Source organism: Carassius carassius, chromosome 46, assembly GCF_963082965.1.
Source record: "Carassius carassius chromosome 46, fCarCar2.1, whole genome shotgun sequence".
Classification (NCBI taxonomy): domain Eukaryota; kingdom Metazoa; phylum Chordata; class Actinopteri; order Cypriniformes; family Cyprinidae; genus Carassius; species Carassius carassius.
The window spans coordinates 739,241-763,883 of NC_081800.1; the positions used below are offsets into that span (position 1 = coordinate 739,241).

The 24,643-nt window shown below is 41.7% G+C and overlaps 1 protein-coding gene across 1 annotated transcript in view; it reads left to right on the forward strand.

Annotated features, from left to right (window-relative positions):
• The first annotated feature begins 2,141 nt into the window (after positions 1 to 2,141).
• Positions 2,142 to 24,643, forward strand: part of LOC132128855 (collagen alpha-3(IX) chain-like) — a 48,777-nt gene continuing 26,275 nt past the window's right edge. The window contains exons 1-10 of the mRNA XM_059540230.1: positions 2,142 to 2,348; positions 2,988 to 3,059; positions 3,590 to 3,625; positions 4,016 to 4,087; positions 4,206 to 4,259; positions 20,656 to 20,691; positions 20,923 to 20,946; positions 21,142 to 21,195; positions 21,557 to 21,610; positions 21,699 to 21,740. Coding sequence (XP_059396213.1) covers positions 2,283 to 2,348; positions 2,988 to 3,059; positions 3,590 to 3,625; positions 4,016 to 4,087; positions 4,206 to 4,259; positions 20,656 to 20,691; positions 20,923 to 20,946; positions 21,142 to 21,195; positions 21,557 to 21,610; positions 21,699 to 21,740 — 510 coding nt within the window. The 5' untranslated portion in view covers positions 2,142 to 2,282. The remainder of the gene's footprint in view (positions 2,349 to 2,987; positions 3,060 to 3,589; positions 3,626 to 4,015; positions 4,088 to 4,205; positions 4,260 to 20,655; positions 20,692 to 20,922; positions 20,947 to 21,141; positions 21,196 to 21,556; positions 21,611 to 21,698; positions 21,741 to 24,643) is intronic.

Here is a 24,643-nt window from a genome sequence, read left to right on the forward strand (position 1 = left end):
CGACTCTGGAGGGTCAACTGTGGCTGTCATCTTGGGCAGTGGCGCTGGGCTGGCAGCCATCTTGCACCGTGGCGCTGGGCTGGCAGACATCTTGTGCAGTAGCGTTGGGCCGGCGGCCAACTTGTGCTGTGGCACTGGGCTGGCGACCATACTGTGCAGTTGTGCTGGGCTGGTGGTCCTCCTGTTTGCAGACCCCGGTTCAGAATCGGCCATCCCACCGGGCGAGACAGGAGTGGCTGGGGCATCCCACGGAAGCCGATGCTGCAAGTAGCACACGAATTCCCAGAACCCAAATGCGTCCAACTGATCCATTTCTATGCGAGGTACCGGTTCATCCAGACAGGTGTTGAAAATGTCCTTAAGGGCCGCCTCATTATATCCCATACCCTCCGCCAAGGTCAAGAACACATGTGCCATGGTACCCACCTCATTGCCCTCTTGGGCGGAGGGTGGTTAATTTTAAATATTTCGCCCTCCGCTCCACCATACTGGCTGGGGAACGGGAATGAAGTCCCACACCGCTGGATCTCGACATGATGGAGTCCTTCTGTTACGACCGGAGACCCAGGGAAACATAGGAGACGAGAGATCCAATTGCAGTGTGGGTTTTAATGGGTAATCCAAATCAGCATCCAACAAGCAGGGGTCAAAACCATAAATCCATCCAAAAATAAACAAACAGGGAAGGAACAGGAAAGGGAACAGAAAACTCGGAAGACGAGGGCACTCGTAAGGCGAGGAAACAGGGTGACGGAATGAAAGGACTCCATGAAGACAAACAGAAAAAGACCGGTTAATATAGGGAGGGTAATGACTATCAAGTTCTTATGACTGAATCTGTTCATGTCTGTTGTTTTAAAATGCTCTTAATATGAAACTTTTATGTATTAATGAAATGTTTTCAAGTTTTTGGAAAACTTCTGCAAAAAAATTAAAATGTTATTTCAAGTATTACAATTGAACAATTAAATCAATAAAAGAAGTTAAACGGTATTTTGTTTCTTTTTATATTAAGACCTAATGAAATACAATTTGTACAGTTTTACAAAAAATAGTAAAAGTGGACAACACATTACAGTAAATTTCAGTGTAAAGTAATATTTTTATTGTATTAAAATATATCAATGGAGAAAAGAACATAACATTGTGTTTTACAGTAAAAAATTGTAAAATAAATTTACAGCAAGTTAAATGGAACTGTAAATATGAATACAATATTTTTACTGTAAGTTTAATTTACAGTAAGTTACTGGCAAACTGCTGCCAGTAAGTTACTGTAATTTCTACAGATTTTTTTTAGAGTGTACTATTTGCTATCTGATTAGATGTAACGGTAAACTTGTGAAATTATGTTTTATTAACAAGGTTCGGAAGGAGCACGATCAGATAATCATCCAATTTGGCACAGGTGCATCTCGATTAGCTAACCACCTTAACTAGCAAGCTGATTCTCAAAAGTCTGTGATTTTGAGGGAGGTCTGTTGGTATTTGAATTTTCATGCTGGGAACTAACAATCACCTCTACAATAAAACTGCAAAATTAGTTAATTCTATTAAAATTAATAGGTAGCCTTCTTTCCTTATTTTTCAATTATCCATTCCTCAATTCAAGCAACAAAACTGCTCAAGTTTCCTTTTTTTTAAAGGATGAAAACACATCTCCTGGTTTTATTAGTAAAAGGTCCTCAATATTTTCTATACAACACTGAATTTTTTTTTATGAAATCTACACATTATTTTTAATCATGGTTGATCACTAGGCTAATTCCGACATATATGTAATGATTTCCTGTTTTTCATTCTTTTTTTCTTTTCTTTTTTTTTGCCCCAATACAGTGTGACAACAGTGTACAATGAAAAAAAAGAACCTAAAAACGTTTTTGGTCTTATTTAGGATTATGACACATTTACTCACAGTTGAATACATTTATTTGATTTTAACCTAGGTTGTATAAGTAAACTTCATATTAATTCAGCGATTTCGTTTGAGTTCTGTGATGTATCTCTGATTCAGTAAGTGCTGTAGTCATTAAGACATCATTTCAGTTTTGTTGAACACACCCAAACGTAGTCCAATCTCGGCTAAATTTGCTTTGTTTATTTCTCATGAAGGAAGCGGGTGAGAGGAGAAGTCCAAAAATAAGGACCACCCTACTGTGCAGTGGAATTCTGAGCATCCGTCTGCGCCGAGCTCATGTCCGCCCCTCCGCCGGACTCAGCGCTGCCCCTTTATCTGCAATCATACCAGCACAGGACACAGGACTGAGGGGAGCACAGGAGCCATGGCCGTGTTCTCAGCGCTTCATCTGCTCTTTCTGTTCCAGCTACTGACAGCGTCTCTCGCGCAGGTAAGACAGACAGAGCTCGCCCAAATAACCTGCTCATCTGCTGCCTACAGTAATATCTGGACTGAGAACTGCAACCTGCTATTATCTCACATCAGTCGCTAGCTAACGAGTTTGTTCAATCCATGAAAGGTTATAATTTTTTTTTTCGGTTTTAAACGTTTTGTGGACTGATAATGTGTATATTGCAAAGGCCACATGACCCTTAAAATGAGTTTTGTTGGTGTGACTTCAAGTGGACGTCAGATGTTTTTTACATGAATAAATCGGTTAATTTTGATGATACATATATGATGTTTTTTATATATATATATATAGGTTACCTTACAGGACATTTTTCTCGCAGTGTAATGTGATCATCGCACAATGGCATCTTTGTGAGATCTTTGCCCACTTCACTCATTACACTTCGTTTGTATTCTGCATGTTGGTCTTTTTCTGTCTGAGTATTTAAAAATTCCATTCAAATCACATTGTGACTAGATCGTTTTCAGTTATGAACATATTTAATTCTAGCTTCACTCAGAAACTTTTGAGACATTTTGAGCTGAGAACTGACATCTATAAAAGATGTCTGTTGTTTACATTGATTTCTTTATTTGATTATTCTCATTCTTGATTTAGTGTTGTTTATGTCTATAGATAAGGCCGGGTCCTCGGGGTGCACCTGGAGCGCCAGGGCCGCTGGGACCCCCAGGGAAAGATGGCATCGACGTGAGTTGTAGCTTCATGAGTTGGTCTTTTATATGTTTTTATATTCCGTTCCCTTTATCTGTTTGGGTTTGTTACACATTTTAGACAAAATTCACAAATATAACTCAATAATCAATAATCTAAAACTTTAATGTAAATGAACTTATTATGAACATTATGAACATTATATTGCAAGTGTGAATGGTAATGTTTTGACTGTTTTAGACAGGCTGTAAATGGTAAAGGAAAAACTCTCAGGAATTTGTACGTGTAAACGATGAAAGCAGTGAATGTTTCCTTAGTAAACGAAAATCTGCTTCGTGCGAGCAGCAGAGGTGCAGTGACAGAGAGTCCATTCATGTGGTGTCAAATCAAACACAACCCAACCCCCTCTGGCCCCGCTCTCCTGCTCCCCACACTTTCTCTCCGAGTCACTCTGCTTGGAGATGGAGAACAGCACAACCTTTTTGGAACACTAAGTTTGTTTTTGCAAAAATGAATGATGGACTGCTGTCTAAAATTGAGAAACTCAGTGACTGTTATCTGTGCAGGGTAAACCTGGTCCGGCCGGACTTCCTGGAAAGCCTGTGAGTATATCTGGATGTGCTGCCTGTAAAATCCTCTCCTGTGAAATACTTTAGAGCACTGATTTTGTAAGTTTACTTTGCTTGAGTATTTAACGTGCATCACAATGCAAATTCTACACAGTGATGTAGAAGTGGCTGCCCATCCATATCTCTGATGATTGTTCTGATGATGCTTCTCTATAGATTATGAATAAATAATGAGGCAGAGCAGGGCAACATAGACCATGAGTCGAGTGTCATGTTTTAACCCCATCCTGCTGCTCACGTTACTCATGCAAAGCTTTTTTTCAAGTTGATCCATTAGATGCAATAGATGACATGTAAACACAGAATCGATACACTAATCATATTGTGTGCGACACAGTTTTTTGAATTCTCTTTTGATTGCAGGGGCCGAAAGGTAAAGCAGGTAAATCTGGGGCCGCAGGAAGCCCGGGACTGCCTGGACTCCCTGGTGTGGATGTAAGTCACAAAGGAAAAGCAGCATTTTCAATGCCACACACACATTTTTTTCTTTTATTTATAGAAAGGAAATCATATAAGCTCTAAACAAAATTGATGAAAATGTCCTATTCTGAAGGGTTTGACCGGTCCGGACGGTCCAGCTGGCAAGGATGGCCCATCAGGAGCAGCAGTAAGTGACTCTCAGTTTTCTTTGAGTTGAGTTGAGTTGTCGAGTCACATAACATCATAACAAATTAAGGATAAATATGTAACCAACAACTTTTCTTGGTTTTGAAGTGTGAATATGTCTGAAGCTCATCTAGATTAGTGAATGTATATCATATCACCTATTAAAACTACTAATGACTCTTGTAGTTTAGATTTTCAAATGTGTCAAGGCCTGAGCACAGTGTGCAGCTGTGAGCAGTTTTAATGAGGATCAGGTGACTGTAGATGAATCGGGGGTTTTCTCTAATCCAGCCTGGAATGTGAAGTTGTTCCAGCACAGGTTTTATGTTAATGAGTTTCTTGGAATCAGCAGGAATCACTGTAATTCTGTGTGGCTGGTGGTTCATGTGATGTCTTATAACAGTGGAAACAGTGCTTATTGACAACAATAGAAAAAAGAATAGAGCAAGCTAGTGCTAGAGGTCTTTTTTCTTTTTCTTTTTTTTGCGGGAACACTTTCTATGAAGCCTGTATTTATAATACATTATAAGGGTATACTTACGGCATTATAATGAGTGCATAATTTATTATAAAAAAAACTTATAATATGTTTTATCATCTCATGAATATTCATAAGAACAGTTTTAATATATTATAATATTTACTTGTTTGTGGTTATAGCTTTTAAGAGTATGATGATTTATAACACAATGAACAAGTTGCATCAATTTTTACAATGGATAGTACAGTATTTCTCATAGTTATAATGTATTATAAGTCTCTATCTTGACATTTTTCTGATGATACTTTACTTAAAGTGGTCAAAGACCACTTATGAGTAGTAATAATAATATTAATTTAAAAAAAACAGCCATTAGATCAGATATCAGATCAGATGAATGTGTAGTATGACACATTTGCTTTGAACTATTTTTATTTTATTTTTATTTTCAGTTTGATTATTTTGATGGTTCCCTTTAGACGGCTGTTGATAAGTAACTCTGCAACTGCATATAAACTAGTGATCATTAGAGTATTAGTATTTGTGCTACTGTAAATATATGCTTACACTTTATTTTGATGGTCAACCAACAGATAAACTGACTATAAGTGTCTTTGCAAGTATGTCATCTTATTCTACCATACTAGATTCAAACATTCTTGTGCATACTAATACTCTAATGAGAGATAGTTGGGATGTAGTTGCAGAGTTGCTTATAGTCGACTGATTAAGGGGACCATCAAGTAAAATGTAACCATATGAAGCATTGCATTTTTTTCAGTTTCAAAGTATTAAGCTCACATCAGTTAATTAACATTAGTTCCACAGAAACACTCATATAACCCTCAACATCTCACAAGCTGTAGTAAGATACTGTGCAGATCCGGTGTGTTTTTATCATTTTATAATTTTAAATATTTTATTCCATAACACTCTAAACCTCTGCAGACTGCAATCGACTGACACGATGTGGATTTACCATCCTTTCTCACGTGTCACCATTGTCTGGATTGTTTTATCGTCATTGCTTCATCCAACGACCTCGCTGTTTCTGTATACAGCGACTGAACTTCACTGGTTGCGGTGCTACTCTGCTGAGCCTCCACCTTCACTCTACCCTGACCAGGATATTGTTCATCGTCCCCGTCCCAAATACATCCATCGCGGGTCTCGTCTGGGTTTTAGGTACGATGACTTGAAGGATATAAGATCATTCTGGACCTCGACTCCCCGAGCAGCAAGGAAAACTCGGCGGACTATTGACCAGAGCGCGCTACCTAGCGTATCCAGATCGACCAGCTCTTCATTCGGTGGAAATGAGCTCAAAGTCGGACTCCTCAACATCTGTTCACTTTCCAACAAGGGTCTCCTTATCAGCGATATTATTGACAATAGTAAGTTTGATTTCTTCTGCTTGGTTGAGACCTGGCAGCAGGAGAATGACTTCCTTGAGTTGAATCATGCATGTCCTCCTGGGTTTGTTTACATTTCGCAACCTCGTATTTCCAAACGCGGGGGAGGGCTCGCGATACTTCACAACTCGATTTATAAAACGTCCCCGCTGTCTGTACAAAACCATGTTTCTTTTGAATCGACTGCACTACTCATCAGCGGTCCAACACCCACAGTTTTAGCTGTTATTTACCGGCCTCCGAAATACTGCAATACTTTTATAAGTGAATTTTGTGCATTTAACCCATTTGTGTACCTTATCACCCAATCTTATTCTCCTGGGTGATTTTAACATTCATATGGATACTGTCAGTAACCCACTCACAAGGGATTTCAATTCTTGCTTAGACAGTTTTGGTCTCCAACAATATGTGAACTTTCCAACTCACTCTAAAGGCCACACTCTGGACCTCATCTGCTGTTCAGGTGTCACACCTCGGGACTGTACTGCAGATGTAATACCCATATCTGATCATAAATTGCTTTCCTTTAATGCTGATGTTACACTCTCTAAATCCAAACAACAACGTTTGATGTAATTTTGGAATATAAAAAAGATCGACCCTTCTGTTCTGACTGCCGCATTTGCTGATTTTCCACTCAGTGACCAGCTCACTTCTCCTGGCAATTTGGTCTCATTTTACAACTTTGAACTACAGCAGCTCCTTGATACTCTTGCACCTCTTAAAACTCGGACTGTATCATTCACCCATTCTGCGCCCTGGTTCACTCCTGAACTTCGCCAGCTCAAAACCAGAAGCCGGCGTTTGGAACGCCTTTACAAACGAACTGGTCTTATGATACATAGAGAGCTGTATAGTGAACATGTTCATCTTTACAAAGATTCTCTTTATGCTGCCAAAAATGTTTTCTATTCACATTTAATTGAGTCTGGAGATGGTAATACTAAAGCATTGTATTCAACTGTTAATCGTATTCTGAAACCTCCTGACACACTTCCCGCACACCTCTACTGCACTGCTCAATGTGATAAATTTATGTCTTTCTTCAATGACAAAATAACTACCATCCACCAACAATTGGCCTCTTTGGCTACCCCTTACTGTAGTTCGTCACACAGTGTCTCAATTAATTTGCCCCTCCTTTTCCTTTCTTCTTTCAACTTGCCATCTGAAGAAGAAATTGCTCAGTTAATTTATAAATGTAATTCTTCCACATGTCTACTTGATCCTATACCAACTCATTTGGTAAAGGCCTGTTTTCCCTCTTTATCTTCTCTTATAACTCGTATTATTCACACTTCTCTTAGCTCCGGCATTGTTCCATCATCTTTTAAAATAGCTGCCATAACCCCTGTTCTTAAGAAACTTGGCGCAGACCCAAACAATTTAGATAATTACCGTCCTATCTCAAATCTTCTATTTATTTCAAAAATTCTTGAAAAAGCAGTGGCAGCACAGGTTCATGCTTATCTTAGTAATAATAACTTAACTGTATGAGTGTTTTCAGTCAGGGTTTCGTCCTAAGCATAGCACTGAAACTGCACTAGTGAGAGTAATGAATGACCTGTTAATGGCTGTTGATGGCGGGTTGTTATCTATTCTTGTTCTACTTGACTTGAGAGCAGCTTTTGACACAATTTCACACAGTATTCTCTTGCATCGACTATCTGGCATTGGTATCACTGGTATTCCTTATGCCTGGTTCACTTCATACTGTCAGGAACACAACTGGACACAGATGCAGGTTACAGTGCGAGACCAATTTATTCAAAAAGTCAAAAGAAATGCTCCCTCCAACGAACAAAAACAGGCCGGGAAATGAGGAAAAAGGTCCAACAGAAAAATAAGAGACTTCAATGTCCTTGCAAAAATGCCTGGCAGGGGGCGCCCAACGGCGCGGCCGCGTAGAGAGCGGTGAGGGGAGGAAGCCACGAGAGAGCCAGTGACGGAGCAAACAAAACTCTTCAGAAGAATGCCGGTGCCCGGTCTAGGAAATGAGGGAGGGGAAGAAATAGAAAAAACAAAACCAGTAGCAGCAAACAATGGCACGACAGAACAAGGCTTGACAGGATCAGACAGAAAGACTACACCGGGACTATTGACGAACAACGATCTGGCACCAAAAGGCGCGACAGACGAGAATAAATAGAGCAAGAGATGAACAAACATTGAATTCAGGTGAGCGGAGTCAAACAATTAGAAGCGGAGACAGTAGTGATGAAGGGGAGGGAGGAACGCCACAGATAGGTGCAAGACGAACGATCAAAACAAAACACCATGTGCACATGAGATGCAGACATATACAGAAACACACGCACACACCGAAGAACGGGGTGATCAGACAGCGGACATGACAGTACCCCCCCTCCGACGGACGCCACCAGGCGCCGCAGGAAGGGGCTCACCTCGTCGCCGGTAGAAGTCCTCGACCAGTGTCCGATCCAAGATGTCCCGGGCCGGAACCCAGCTCCTCTCCTCTGGGCCATAGCCCTCCCAGTCCACAAGATATTGAAAGCCCCGACCCCTACGTCGGACATCTAGCAACTTCCGCACCGTATAGACCGGGGAGCCATCCACTAGACGGGGGGGAGGGGGGGTTGGGGCAGATGGAACAAGAGGGAATGGAACACAGGTTTAACCCTGGAAACATGGAAAACAGGGTGCACCCGACCAAGCGTGGTAGGGAGCTTGAGCTGCACCGCCGCCGGACTCAGGACCTTGGTGATCCGGTATGGGCCAATGAACCTGGGTGCCAACTTGCGTGAGGCTACCCTGAGAGGCTGGTCCTTGGTGGAGAGCCATACCCGTTGACCACACACATAGTGGGGAGCAGGAGTCCGGTGACGGTCGGCCGCTGCTTTAGTCCGCCTACTAGCCTGGGTCAAGGCCGCCTTAGCCCTCTTCCAGGTGCGTCGACACCGTCGGACGAAGGCCAAAGCAGACGGGACCGCAGCTTCGGGTTCCTGTGTGGGAAACAAGGGAGGTTGATAACCGACAGAACACTGGAATGGGGACATACCTGTGGCAGAAGCCGGAAGGGAGTTATGGGCGTATTCTACCCAGGACAGCTGTTGACACCAGGAGCTGGGATTTTGGGATGCCAGGCAGCGAAGAGTACGTTCCAAATCCTGGTTTGCCCGCTCGGACTGCCCGTTGGTCTGGGGATGGAATCCTGAAGACAGACTCGTAGAGGCCCCGATCTGCCGACAGAACTCCCTCCAAAACCGAGAGACAAACTGGGGACCGCTATCAGAGACCACGTTGACCGGAAGACCATGAATCCGGAACACGTGATCAACCATCACCTGAGCAGTCTCTTTGGCTGAGGGGAGCTTGGGAAGGGGAATGAAATGGGTCGCCTTAGAGAACCGGTCCACCACCGTAAGAATGACGGTGTTACCCTTAGATTCCGGAAGGCCAGTGACAAAATCAAGGGCCAAATGTGACCAGGGGCGAGAAGGGATGGGCAACGGGTGGAGCAGACCAACGGGAGGCGCATTGGAAGTCTTGTTCTGAGCGCACACCGAGCAGGCAGCCACGAACTGCCTGACATCCTTGGCCATGGATGGCCACCAGAATCGCTGGCGGATGGCAGCCAGCAACCTCCGGACTCCTGAATGACAAACCAGCATGGATGAGTGAACCCACTGGATGACTTCAGAGCGCAACTTGGTGGGAACAAACAGATTACCCGCTGGACCCCCCTTCGGCACAGGCCCCTTAAGTAGGGCCTCCTCTACTCGTCTCTCGATGTCCCAAGAGAGGGATGCCACCACCACCCCCTTGGGCAAGATGGTGTCTGCTGACTCCTCCCTCCCAGGAGCCTCGAAGAGATGAGAAAGAGCATCGGGCTTAACATTTTTGGACCCGGGCCTGTAAGACAGCGTGAAATTGAACTGGCCGAAGAAGAGGGCCCAGTGAGCCTGTCGGGAGCTCAGCCTCCTGGCCGAACGGATATACTCGAGGTTTTTGTGATCCGTCCAGACCAGGAAGGGCCGAGCTGCGCCCTCCAAGCAGTGACGCCACTCCCCCAAAGCCAGCCTGACCGCCAACAACTCCTGATTACCTATGTCGTAATTCCGTTCTGGGGGACTCAGGCGGTGGGAGAGGAAGGCACAGGGATGCACCTTTCCGTCCTCGTGCGACCGCTGAGATAGGACCGCGCCCACTCCGACATCGGAGGCATCCACCTCAACAATGAATTGACGTTCAGGGTCTGGAATAGACAAGACAGGAGCAGAGATAAAACGGGACTTTAATTTATCAAAGGCCTCCTGTGCCCCAGTATTCCACTTGAACGGTACCTTGGGAGAGGTGAGTGCCGTTAAAGGTGCAGCAATCTGACCAAAGTTCCGGATAAATCGCCGATAGAAGTTGGCAAACCCCAGGAACCGCTGCAGAGCTTTACGAGAGTCAGGAGCTGGCCACTCGGCAACGGCCCTTACCTTACAGGGGTCCGCTTTGACCTCCCCCGCGGAAACAATGAACCCCAGGAACGGAACCGACTGGGCATGGAAGACGCACTTCTCCGCCTTAACATAGAGCTGGTTCTCCAGCGGCCATTGTAACTCCTGGCGAACATGCTGAGTGTGTACCTGCAGAGATGGGGAAAATATCAAGATATCATCAAGATACACGAAGACAAAGCGATTCACCATGTCTCTCAACACGTCGTTAACCAGGGCCTGGAAGACAGCTGGGGCATTGGTCAGACCAAATGGTAGGACCCGGTACTCAAAGTGTCCCGTGGGTGTGTTGAAAGCTGTCTTCCACTCATCCCCCTCTCGTATGCGAATTAGGTGATAGGCATACCGAAGGTCTAGCTTGGTGAAGACCTTGGCTCCCTGCAATAGCTCAAAGGCAGACGACATAAGAGGCAAGGGGTACCTGTTTTTAATAGTGATGTCATTCAGGCCTCGATAATCTATACAAGGACGCAAGGAGCCGTCCTTCTTCTTGACAAAGAAGAACCCAGCACCTGCAGGAGATGAAAAGGGTCGGATGAGACCGGCTTTGAGGGATTCATTAATATATTTGTCCATGGCCTCTCTTTCAGGACCTGAAAGGGAAAACAAGTGACCCTTGGGTGGAGAAGTGCCTGGGAGGAGCTCAATGGCACAATCATAAGGGCGATGTGGAGGTAAGGAGGTGGCCCGGGACTTACTAAACACCTGGCACAGGTCGTGGTACTCCACCGGGACCCCCTTCAAATCAGCAGCCTCCACCTGCAAGACAGGACACACAGAAACAGGGAAAGAGGCAGCACCCAAACAAGACGCAAGACAAAACTTACTCCAAGACAAGACAGAGTTGCTGGACCAATCCACGTGAGGGCCATGTTGCACCAACCACGGGTGCCCCAGAACTATGGGAGCACTCGGGGATTCAAGAAGGTACACCGTGGTAACCTCACGGTGATTGCCCGAGACTATAAGATTGACAGGAGGAGTAGCATAGGAGACAGTGGTGATCAAAGTGCCATTCAATGAATGGGCAGGAATAGGTTCGGAAAGAGGAATTGCAGGAATTCCCCTGCGGGTGACTAGAGAGAGGTCCATAAAGTTGCCCTCAGCTCCCGAGTCAACCAGTGCCGTACAGGAGTTAAGGACATCACCAAACTGAATGGAGACAGGAAGGAGAGTGCGAGAGGAGGGGGGTGCAATAAAGGGGTAGCGCTCAACAGGATCCCCCTCTTTACTGGTGAGCCTTGACTTTTAGCGGACAGCCTGCTGCGAAGTGACCTGATTTGCCGCAATACAGACATAGCCCTAGGGCGAGGCGTTGCTACTTCTGTTGAGGAGTGAGCCGAAGGCGCCCCACCTGCATGGGCTCAGGCTCAGTGGTTTCTGTGGGGGAAACAGATGACGACTCCTCAGTCCTCCAGGGTGCACGAACTGCCAGGCGTTGGCGGCGAAGGCGACCCTCGATCCGCAACGCCATGTTAACAAGATCGTCAAAATCACGTGGCAGGTCCTGAGTGGCCAGCTCATCCTGGATGTCATCCTCTAGCCCAGCACGAAACATAGCTCGACAGGCCTCCTCATTCCAATTGCAGGTAGCTGCCAGAGTCTTGAAATGAATTGCATAGTCTGTTACGGAGCGACCCTACTGACGGAGCCGGTCTAGCTGGTCAGCCACTTCCTGACCTCTGGCAGAGCGGTCGAATAGCCTCTCCATCTCCTGGCAGAAATCTTTAATAGAAGCACAACACGGAGCTTTAGTCTCCCAGACGGAGGTTCCCCAGTGTCTAGCCTTGCCGGTTAGAAGAGTCAATACAAAAGCCACTTTGGACATCTCAAGTGCGTATGTGCGTGGCTGCAAGGCAAACACCACAGAACACTGGGACAAGAAGGCCTGGCAGGAATTGGGGTCCCCATCATAGGGTGGTGGGTTATTGCATCCGGGCTCAGGCTCATGGCGAGGAAAATGGTGAACGGCACCACCCTGAGCAGCCTCTCGTTGCAGTTCTTGGACGCGGTTGGTCAGCTCAGCCACTTGGTTGGCTAGAAACTCCACCTCCCTTGTGGTGTTCGTCAGTCTGGCTTCGTGCTGGCCCAAAAGAACACCCTACTGGGTGACTGCGGTTCTGACAGGATCTGCACCTGCTGTGTCCATCTTGGCCAGATCGTTCTGTCAGGAACACAACTGGACACAGATGCAGGTTACAGTGCGAGACCAATTTATTCAAAAAGTCAAAAGAAAAGCTCCCTCCAACGAACAAAAACAGGCCGGGAAATGAGGAAAAAGGTCCAACAGAAAAATAAGAGACTTCAATGTCCTTGCAAAAATGCCCGGCAGGGGGCGCCCAACGGCGCGACCGCGTAGAGAGCGGTGAGGGGAGGAAGCCACGAGAGAGCCAGTGACGGAGCAAACAAAACTCTTCAGAAGAATGCCGGTGCCCGGTCTAGGAAATGAGGGAGGGGAAAAAATAGAAAAAATAAAACAAAACCAGTAGCAGCAAACAATGGCAGGACAGAACAAGGCTTGACAGGATCAGACAGAAAGACTACACCGGGACTATTGACAAACAACGATCTGGCACCGAAAGGCGCGACAGACGAGAATAAATAGAGCAAGAGATGAACAGACATTGAATTCAGGTGAGCGGAGTCAAACAATTAGAAGCGGAGACAGTAGTGATGAGGGGGAGGGAGGAACGCCACAGATAGGTGCAAGACGAACGATCAAAACCAAAACAAAACACCATGTGCACACGAGATGCAGACATATACAGAAACACACGCACACACCGAAGAACGGGGTGATCAGACAGCGGACATGACACATACCTTTCAAACTGCACACAGTTTTTACAACTAAAGAAATTTCATTCCCAACCTTCTCCTGTTAGCTGTGGTGTCCCACAAGGCTCTGTCCTAGGCCCCCTATTGTTCCTAATTTACCTTCTCCCACTCGGCAATATCTTTTCAAAATTTGGTATTAAATTTCACTGTTAAGCCGATGATACTCAGCTTTACATTTCTACAAAGCCTGATTCCATTCTCCCTCCCGCCTGTCTTACCAACTGCCTTCATGAAATAAATGTTTGGTTTTCTGCCAATTTCCTCAAACTTAATGCCAGTAAGACTGAAGTACTCCTCATTGGTACTAATTCTACTCTCTCTAAGTCATGCAGTTTTTCATTATCCATTGATGGTTCTTCCATTTCTCCCTCCCGCCAAGCTAGGAACTTGGGGGTCATCTTTGACAGTACCCTATCATTTGATTCTCACATTAATAACATAACCAGGTCTTGTTATTTTCATCTCCGCAATATTGCTTGCCTCCGTCCATTTCTCACTCCGCATAGTTCCTCTATTCTTGTTCATTCGCTTGTTACCTCCCGCATCGATTATTTTAACTCTCTATTATATGGTCTACCACACAAATCTCTTCATAAACTCCAGCTGATTCAGAATTCTGCAGCTCGTATCATAACCCGGACTTCACCTATTGAACACATCACCCCATCACTTCAACAGTTAGGTTGGCTTCCTATTAACTTTCGGATTGAATTTAAAATTCTCCTCCTCACATACAAATCTCTTCATAACCTTGCTCCACCTTAACTTTCCGACCTCTTACATCCCTACACCCCTTCTCGAACTCTCCGTTCCTCTTCACTTGGTCTCCTACATACACCCTCAGCTCGCCTAACCACCATGAGCCATAGGGCCTTTAGTCGTGTTTCTCCTCGTCTTTGGAATTCTCTCCCAGTCAACATCCGTAATTCAGACTCTTTAGCTCAATTTAAAGTCAAACTTAAAACTCATTTATTCAGAACTGCTTATCTTCCATGATTAATTTGTGCAATCAAGTCCAGTATTTTTATTCTTTCTTATTTATTTATTATTATTGCTTTTTTTTATTGACATTGTTATTTGCTGTTATTTTCTGTTTTAATATTGTTACTGTTGTTACTTGTTGTACGGTGACCTTGAGTGGTTTGAACGTCGCCTTAAATAAAATGCATTATTATTATTATTATTATTAAACAATGTCAAGATATGATACAGTCCATTATACTGTAAATGAAGAAGATGCAATATGGTGTTCATTGTGTGTTATAAATAATCATACTCTTAAACTTTTAACCACAAATATGTAAGTATTATGATGTTTTATAATTGTTGTTATGATTATTCATGAGTTTATATAACATATAAGGTTTTTTATAATGTATTATGCATTAATTATAATGCCTTAAGAATATCCGTATAATGTATTTTAAATATGGGCTTCATAGAAAGTGTTACCAACTCAGCTGCTTGGATTGAGTTGGGCAGGTCATTCCAACAGGAGAGAACATTTAATTTAAAAGTCTGTAAAAGTGACTTTGTGCTTCTTTGGGATGAACAATCAAGCGACGTTCACTTGCAGAACTCAAACTTCTAGAGGGCACATAAGTCTGAAGTAATGAATTTAGGTAAAGGGTTGCAGAGCAGTGGTGGTTTTGTAGGCAAACATTAATGCCTTGAATTTTATGCGAGCAGCTATTGGTAGCCAGTGCATTCTTTTCGACTTTAAGACTCAAACCGCTGGAGTGTGGATCCCGAGATGCCCTTTGCCAGTAGGGTAGATAGGAGGATCTGGTGGTTAACTGTGTCAAGAGCAGCGGATAGAAAGCAAGATAAGTGTTGAAGATTTGGATTCCGCTCTTGCCAGTCTTAGAGGGATGTGTTGATGATGTGAGTGAGTGCAGGTACAACTGCAGGAGAAATGGCTTGAAGGAGATGAGGTGGAATAGGATCAAGCAAACAAGTAGTAGGGTGATTTGAAAGGATGAGTGAAGAGAAGGATGTGAATGAGTGAATGTTTGCTGGTAAGAAGTGCTTGACGGATTGTTGTGTGGAGAATTGTGCACTGATGTCTTTAATTTTATTAATGAAAAACATGGCAAAGTCGTCAGCTATTAGAGTTGATGGAGGAGGGGGAGGAGGACAAAGGAGCGAGGAACATGTTTTGAAAAGCATGCAAGAGTTGTTAATTTTGTTATGGTAGTATGTCCTTTTAGCAGTGCAGACAGAGAGGAAGAGAGGAGTGACTGATACACATTAAGGTCAGAAGTATTTTTTGCCATTACCATTTTAGCAGCTCTAAGCTTAGAACAGTGTTCGCGTAGAAAATCAGATAACCAAGGGGCAGAAGGGGTGTTACGGGCTGTCCTGGAAGATAAGGACCAAATAGTGTCTAAACAAGATGTAAGAGTGGAACAGAAGGGAAGGAAGCGAAGATGAAACCATAGCAGATAGCCGCAGATGAGAGTGCGTAGGTTACGTCGAAAGATGTTCAGTTAAATAGTGTCTGTGCATTTATTTGCAATCAAGTCAACGATATCGCTGTAGATGAAGTGACCCCAACTAAGCAAGCCAGAGGCGACAGCGGAAAGGAACCGAAACTCCATCGGTGACAGAATGGAGAAAAAAACCATGGGAGAAACCAGGCTCAGTTGGGGGGCCAGTTCTCCTCTGACCAGACAAAACCAGTAGTTCAATTCCAGCCTGCAGCAAAGTCAGTTTGTGCAGAAGAATCATCTGTTTCCTGTGGTCTTGTCCTGGTGGTCCTCTGAGACAAGGTCTTTACAGGGGATCTGTATCTGGGACTCTAGTTGTCCTGGTCTCCGCTGTCTTTCAGGGATGTAGAGGTCCTTTCTAGGTGCTGATCCACCATCTGGTCTGGATACGTACTGGATCCGGGTGACTGCAGTGACCCTCTGATCTGGACACAGACTGGATCTGGTTGCTACGGTGACCTCGGAACAAAAGAGAAACAGACAAATATTAGCGTAGATGCCATTCTTCTAATGATGTAGCAAGTAAATAGGGTGTTATGGGAAGTGTTTCCGTTTCCGGTTTACCTCATTAATACAGCCTAAAAATCCTTTAACGGATTTGGATATTAAAAGCATGTTAGTATGTTATGTGTAAACAAGGTTAAAGAGATGGGTCTTTAATCTAGATTTAAACTGCAACACACGTCTGCCTCCCGAACAATGTTAGGTAGGTTATTCCAGAGTTTAGGTGCCAAATAGGAAAAGGATCTGCTGCCCGCAGTTGATTTTGATATTCTAGGTATTATCAAATTGCCTGAGTTTTGAGAATGTAGTGGACGTAGAGGATTATAATGTAAAAGGAGCTCATTCAAATACTGAGGTGCAAAACCATTCAGGGCTTTATAAGTAATAAGCAATATCTTAAAATCTATACGATGTTTGATAGGGATTCAGTGCAGTGTTGACAGGACTGGGCTAATGTGGTCATACTTCCTGGTTCTAGTAAGAACTCTTGCTGCTGCATTTTGTACTAGCTGTAGTTTGTTTACTAAGCGTGCAGAAATTGAAACTAAGTATTGTTTTTTTGTTTTTGAGCAAGATGACAAAAGTGGGAGAGTTTTATATTCAGTGATGTTGGGATTTAGAAGAGATTCAGTTACTCTGGGTTATCTGAAGATGGACGGCTTTAAGAACCAGCCTTAAAGTACGTCTGAAATGACCTACAGTCTGAGTAGGTGCTACATTTGAATTTGGTCTTACTTCGAAGCTCTTGAAGGAGTATCTTCTATATAGTTTGAATGTGTGTAGTATGAATGAAATTTAGATGTACTACATCTGCCATGTTGTCATTGTCACATGACCTCTCGTGTCAGTTGTGACCTCATGGGATACTAAATTGTCCTTCAGTTGTGTACTTCAGAATCTGGGCGTATAGGTCACCCGTGTACTTTTTGCCTAATATTTTTGAATATTATGAATTTGGACATGCTAATCTTTTGGCATACAATTATTATTATTATTTTTTTTTTATATCAGGGTTGGGGAGTAACAGAATACATGTAACTTAGTTATGCATAAAAAATGCTAAATATGAGTAACTGTACTCATTACAGTTACATTTTAAATGGTCGGTAGTCAAATTACATCCTAAAAGTATTTTATACACGATTACTTTAAATGTTAATATAATTTATTTCATTTAAACATTAATGTTAACTGTAACAGGCAGTTAATGGAAACAGGAAACAGTGATTATCTGACTCTAACAGTCTGAAAAGATCCTATGATATGGTTTTCAAGTTTCATTCCCCTTGAAAAATATGCAAAATTGTAATAATTTTAACAAAATTAGGACAATCATTAAAATTGCATGTTATTTTATTTAGTACTATCCTGAGTAAGTGATTTCACAACAGATGTTTGCACAGTCTACATGACAAAATAACTGAATTTAAACAAAAATTCCCCATTCAAAAATGTACGTACCCTTGCATCATAACCGCCTTCATTGACTTGCTTGTTTTCATCACTTTCGCTTTAATTCTGGGGCACTGGCTCATTCGCTAAACTGAGAATCCAATCAGAGCTCTCACTCTTGTCTATGGCCCTGAAGTGTTGAATCGGGCAAACTACCGCCGATGTGAGTCTGACCGTTGCTTGGTGTGTCCCGGCCTTGAGTACTCCAAAGTAATCTAAATACTTTAGAATAGTTTGGAATACTAAGTAACACAATTTGTGTAATCTAACAAAATAAATGAAAAATTGCTTTTTAAAGTGTGTATTTTAAAATATGTGAAAATAAATTTTAAAAGTAATCTTCCCAACACTGTATATAGTAAGAAGTATTTGATTTTGGATGCAGCATTACATTTTAGTAGGGTTGACCCCGAATAATTGACAATTCGATGCTTCGATTCGAGGAGACTGATTCGACTACTAATCTCGCAGTCGAATGTTCGGGGGTGTTATTGATTATGCCATTCTGACTTTATGGGGAAGCTGAAATGTCTGATTTCACATAGAACTTGCAGTTTTCTCCTAATGAGTTAAAGGGTTAGTTCACCCAGAAAGCAAATTTATGTAATTAATAACTTACCTCATGTCGTTCCAAACCCGTAAGACCTCTGATGTGACATCAGAGGGTCAGTTAGAATATTTAGAAGCATTGAAAATACATTTTGGTCCAAAAATAGCAAAAACAACGACTTTATTCATCATTGTCTTCTCTTCCGTGTCTATTGTGAGAGAGAGCTCAAATCAAAAATCAAAGAATAAAGTCGTCGTTTTTGCTATTTTTGGACCAAAATGTATTTTCAATGCTTCAAAAAATTCTAACCGACCCTCTGATGTCACATGGACTACTTTGAAGATGTTTTTCTTACCTTTCTGGACATGGACAGTATACCGTACACACAGTTTCAATGGAGGGACTGAGAGCTCTCGGACTAAATCTAAAATATCTTAAACTGTGTTCCAAAGATAAACGGAGGTTTTACGGGTTTGAAACAACATCAGGGTAAGTTATTAATTACATAAATTTGCTATCTGGGTGAACTAACCCTTTAATATGCAGCCTATTATGATAAAGATGTGAATAAGAATCTGAAAATAAGAAGCTTCAAATTAATATTTTAAAGTGTGTGAATAAATCCAACCACCCCTTTAGATTTATGTTTCACTTTTTCACCAAGACTCAAACTGACACCGGCAGAGACTGGATTTTTTCGAAGAGGTAGGGTACAAGTGATTTTAAAACATTTCAGCCGGTGTATATTTATTGTGGATATATTATTTACCTGATATAAAATGTGTTTGGTTCAGTCAAGCACTTTATTATAGTACTACGGTGAAATCTCTTCAGCACAGCACGAGCAGGACAAACAACAAATCAGAATATTAATAACTATGACTGGACTGTCACACCCATACTATTATAATAAAACGCTTAGCTGCCGTGTTTCAGCACATTGTTTCGTGAAAGGAGTTACCGTATTTTTGGGACTATAAGTCGCACCTGAGTATAAGTCGCACCAGTCCAAAAATACATCACGATGAGGGGAAAAACATATATAAGTCGCACTGGACTATAAGTCGCATTTATTTAGAACCAAGACCCAAGAGAAAACATTACCGTCTACAGCCACGAGAGGGCGCTCTATGTCTTCAGTGTAGACTACAGGAGCACTGAGCAGCATCTCTGGCAGCATAGAGTGCCCTCTCGGGGCTGGAGACGGTAATGTTTTCTCTTGATTCATTTCTCTTGGTTCATTTCTCTTGGTTCATGTCAAATAAATTTTGATAAATAAGTATCACCTGACTATAAGTCGCAGGACCAGCATAACTATGAAAAAAAGTGCGACTTATAGTCTGGAAAATACGGTAATTCAGAAACGTTCATTTGCATTCGGGCTCTTTTTGCAGATAAAAGTCTTAATATTAATGTTATGTTGTAGAAATAACGAAGCGTATTCTACATTAAAATATGAGTTTAATCACATTGATTAAAAACTTGCTATCAAATGCTCACTCTACTGTTCATCTTCAGAGCGCGCAGCTCAAAACAGAAATGCAGAACATTAATAACTACTGTCATATAGGCTAACTTTATAATGAGAGCACTATTGTAAAACTTGTGAATTGTTAGGGTTTCGCTGATGTTTAGTGTTAACTATCTTTTAATCAAAACATAATAACATTATTTACCTCGAATGAAAATCCGTATTTGGGGACACCCCTACAGTTTAGAATGCTAATTATGTGTGATTGCTCACCAACAATTTGTTATTTAGCACTATAATAGTGCTATAACAGGAAAAAAGTATAAAACTGAGTGAATAAATTAATGAAACCAGTAAATCACTTCCTTTGGTCACTTAAAAAAACTGAAAAAATTATCAGATGATCTGTCATTTACGTGAACCAATTATGTATGTGTAAATCTTTTTACTTTGTTTTTATTTTTAGAAAAATAATTAATTTGATTAAAATAAAATCAGAATGTATGGTTTAAACTATACCAAAGATATAATTTGAGAAAAAACAAAACAAAGCTAAACAAACTGAAGTATTGTTCTAGTAAGATTGTTGGTGATCATTATGTAGGTCATGCAGAGAGAACACAGTCTGCTGCGTACGATCAGCTCTCAACAGCGTTCTGATGCACTTACTGTTTCTCAGCTTGCCAGATCAGACTTTTATTTTGAATATTATTTTGTGTGTGTTCTTGTAGGGTGACCCAGGACCCCCCGGACCGGACGGACCCCCTGTAGGTGCCAAGCATCAGTAAATCCACAGTAAACACAGTGATATGACATTTAATCCTGTTTCCAAAAGTACAGGACCAAATGATCCTCTCTAGTTCAAGCCCACACCATATTTGTTTCTCATTTGTCAGACTACCGTCATTACTTACATTCACAAATCATCTGTACAGCAAAAGTGCAGTATCATGAGGAACATGTCAGTGACTTACGTTCTCTTCTCTTGTCTTCCTCAGGGCAGAGGCAGACCAGGAGCTCTGGTGAGTACAAGTACCAGAATTAGAGGAAGATTGATCAGAATAACGAATTAGCTATGAGGACAGATGGGTCACGGGCTGCGTTTATTTGCACTGGCTCTTGGTTATGATCATGCATTATCCTGTGAGGACACTCAACAAAAGACAATGTGCAGCTAGTGTCAAACATTTGCATTTGGGTGTGTTTTCTGATCTCAGGGTCTTGCTGGAGCTAATGGACTTCCAGGTGGACCAGGACCTCAGGGTCCGCCGGTGAGTGGCTCTTTACACACTTTGACAGCAAAAAGAGCAAAGACGTTTATGTTGTTGGTCATGTGTTATTGATCAAACATAGAGAAATTACTCATTACTTTGAGAAAAAACTACTACAGATTGCTATCTGCACTGCACAAATGAAAAACATTTTGGACGTGAAGAGCTACAGTAAGCAGAGCACAGAGACAAGCAGAAGATCTGTGTCTGACAAGCTGCAAACTGATGTTTGTCTGTGAATCTCTCTCTTCAGTCCACTGAGAATAAATACACACATAGTTGTGGTTAGATGTGTATGTTAGCTGTGGAGCTCATGGACCAGTGTTGTGCTGAGTGGCTCTGGTTTGTGTGATGCTTGTAGGGGCCCGAGGGTCTTCCAGGACTCCCTGGTCTTCCAGGCCTGGATGGACCTCCTGTAAGTACCTGCATATGAGGACTCAAAGTGCAAAAACACATTAATTTTATTCAAATCATTCAATCTCACCTATACTTCTTCTTTTTAGGGACTTCCAGGAACTCTTCCTGAAGGCAGTGGTGATCTGCTGGTACGTTAAGATGATTTACCACTTTGGCATGAAAACTACTGAAGTGAAAAAATATATAAATTGTACTTTATACAAACTAAAAAACAAACAAACAGATACTTAAATTGCTTACAGCCAAATGTATTATTATTTTTTATTTTATTTTTTTATTTTACTATTATAATTATGTTTGGTACAAACATATATTTTGATTTATATATTTAATATTAATCAAAATTATTTCTTCTAAAAGACAAAATACATTTGTACAACATAAAAATATTATTAATTATGAAGAACATCACTAAAAAAATGTTGGATTTACATTATTCAATCATCCACGTCAGTTAATTAAATTAAGTTATTCTGAACTGAGCAAATGTCTCAGTATTATTTTATATGGTTCACTGGCAAGTTTTAATTCATTCAATTTCATGTATGCTTTTTGTCACATCACTGAATCTTTAAGTATACAGTAGCAGCAAATACATTCTCAGCCCTAGCAAAGCCTGCTCTCTTCACCAGAGTAACAGAAACCCTTCTAACGCTCCTTGTTAAGTCACATGCAAAGCATTTTCAAGCACTTGTTTAGTTCACATTCACACCACATAGTTTAATCTACTATTAATTATATTAATTAAAAGCATAGAAATCAAGTTTAGAAGAGAAGCACAGTTTCGTTTTGTAGACCACACAGATGATTGATTAGATAATCAATCAATATTTTTTTGTGTACCAGACTTTATTTTTTACACAAAACCCAAAGTGTTAATGAATGTAGGTCAATATAATATATATATATATACATACAGTACAGACCAAACGTTTGGACACACCTTCTCATTCAAAGAGTTTTCTTTATTTTCATGACTATGAAAATTGTAGATTCACACTGAAGGCATCAAAACTATGAATTAGCACATGTGCAATTATATACATAACAAAAAAGTGTGAAACAACTGAAAATATGTCATATTGTAGGTTCTTCAAGTAGCCACCTTTTGCTCTGATTACTGCTTTGCACACTCTTGGCTTTCTCTTGATGAGCTTCAAGAGGTAGTCACCTGAAATGGTCTTCCAACAGTCTTGAAGGAGTTCCCCGAGAGATGCTTAGCACTTGTTGGCCCTTTTGCCTTCTGTCTGCGGTCCAGCTCACCCCTAAACCATCTGGATTGGGTTCAGGTCCGGTGACTGTGGAGGCCAGGTCATCTGGCGCAGCACCCCATCACTCTCCTTCTTGCTCAAATAGCCTTTGATGCCTTCAGTGTGACTCTACAATTTTCATAGTCATGAAAATAAAGAAAACTCTTTGAATGAGAAGGTGTGTCCAAACTTTTGTTCTGTACTATATATATCATCCCCTTGGAATTATAAGGTTCTATCTGCATTCCGAGTAGTTTTGAGATATTGAGCTTCAAAGTTTTTGCATTCCATTCGACTGTGTAGATAGAACCTTATTGTTTTTTAAATAAAAATCCCATAATGTATACAAAAAAAAATCTATCACATAATAAATAAGTTGTCATAGAATAACAATATGGGAATAACTCAATTTTGCCAAAAATGACAAATAGAACCTTATAATTCCAAGGGGACGATATATATATATATATATATATATATATATATATATTTATATATATATAATCACTGTAAAACATAAAATATCACGCAAAGAAACCGATTGCCTTAAACCATTTAAGTTTTAAAACTGTACTCTGAAATTAATTAGGTTTAGTTCACTAAAAGAAGATATACATTGCAGTTAAGTAATTAAGTGATGAATTAAGAGCTGATAGAGCATTAGTGATGATGCAATGCATGCTGGGTACTATCATAGCAGAGCTTAGATTCTCTGCCCGAGCCCGAGCTCGGGCTCGACCCGACCCGACCCGCGGGCCGGGCCGATATTTCCTGCCACCGTCCTCGGGCCGGGTCGGGTCGGGCCCTTGATAAAGCACGTCACGTGTCATGCGCAGGTAGGGTAGGGTCGGGCTTGATTTGTTGGGCCCGATCTAAGCTCTATATCATAGTACAAAACTCATCCATGACTCCCAGCATGCATTGCTGCATGTTTGTAATTTTATTTTTATGGTCACCATTATTATGGTTCACATGCTGACTTTTGATGTCTGTGTGTGAATGATTTATACTGTAGAAGAAAGATGTATGAGCACAAACTGTTTGGAAAGTCCTTTATATTAACTGATTATCACAGAACCATTGGCTCTTAGAGTCGCTTTTACTATCAACAATCCAACTAATTACACAGCATCTATTTAAATTAGATTCTGAACAGTTCGGTAACTGATGATTGTCATCACCATTATCATCACTATATAGTATAACAACCAACACCTGATGTTATTTTCTTTGGTTCTTTGTGTTATAACAAATATGTTTCAGGAACACATGGTTACAACAGACAGAGGAGAAAAAACTAAGACTAGAGGTCAAGGGTCAAGAGCCCAACTAAAGCAGACACTGATCTCTAACAAGGTTTATTCAGATGAAACAATAAATCAACATCTAAACCTTAGTTAATTCTCAATAAGATCTTCTGTAGATGTCTGATAGAAATAAAGTCAAACTGGTTATTAATAATTGGAGCTGGTGATGCTGTTTGTGGGGATGTTTAATCAGATCTTAAGAGACTTAGGGCCCTATAATACACCCGGCGCAATGCGACGCAAGGTGCAGCGCAAGTGTGTTTGATAGTTTCAGTCTGGCGCTGTTCACATTTTCATGTCCAGCGACACGTCGTTTAATTATCAAATGCATTTGCGCTCATTTTTGCGCCCATGGGCGTGTTGGTCTAAAAAAGAGGTGTGTTCAGGCGCATTGCTGGCGCATTGCTATTTTAAGGAGCTGAAAAAAGACTGTGCCATAGGCCAGCTCAAACCTGGTCTAAAGTCTGGCACAAT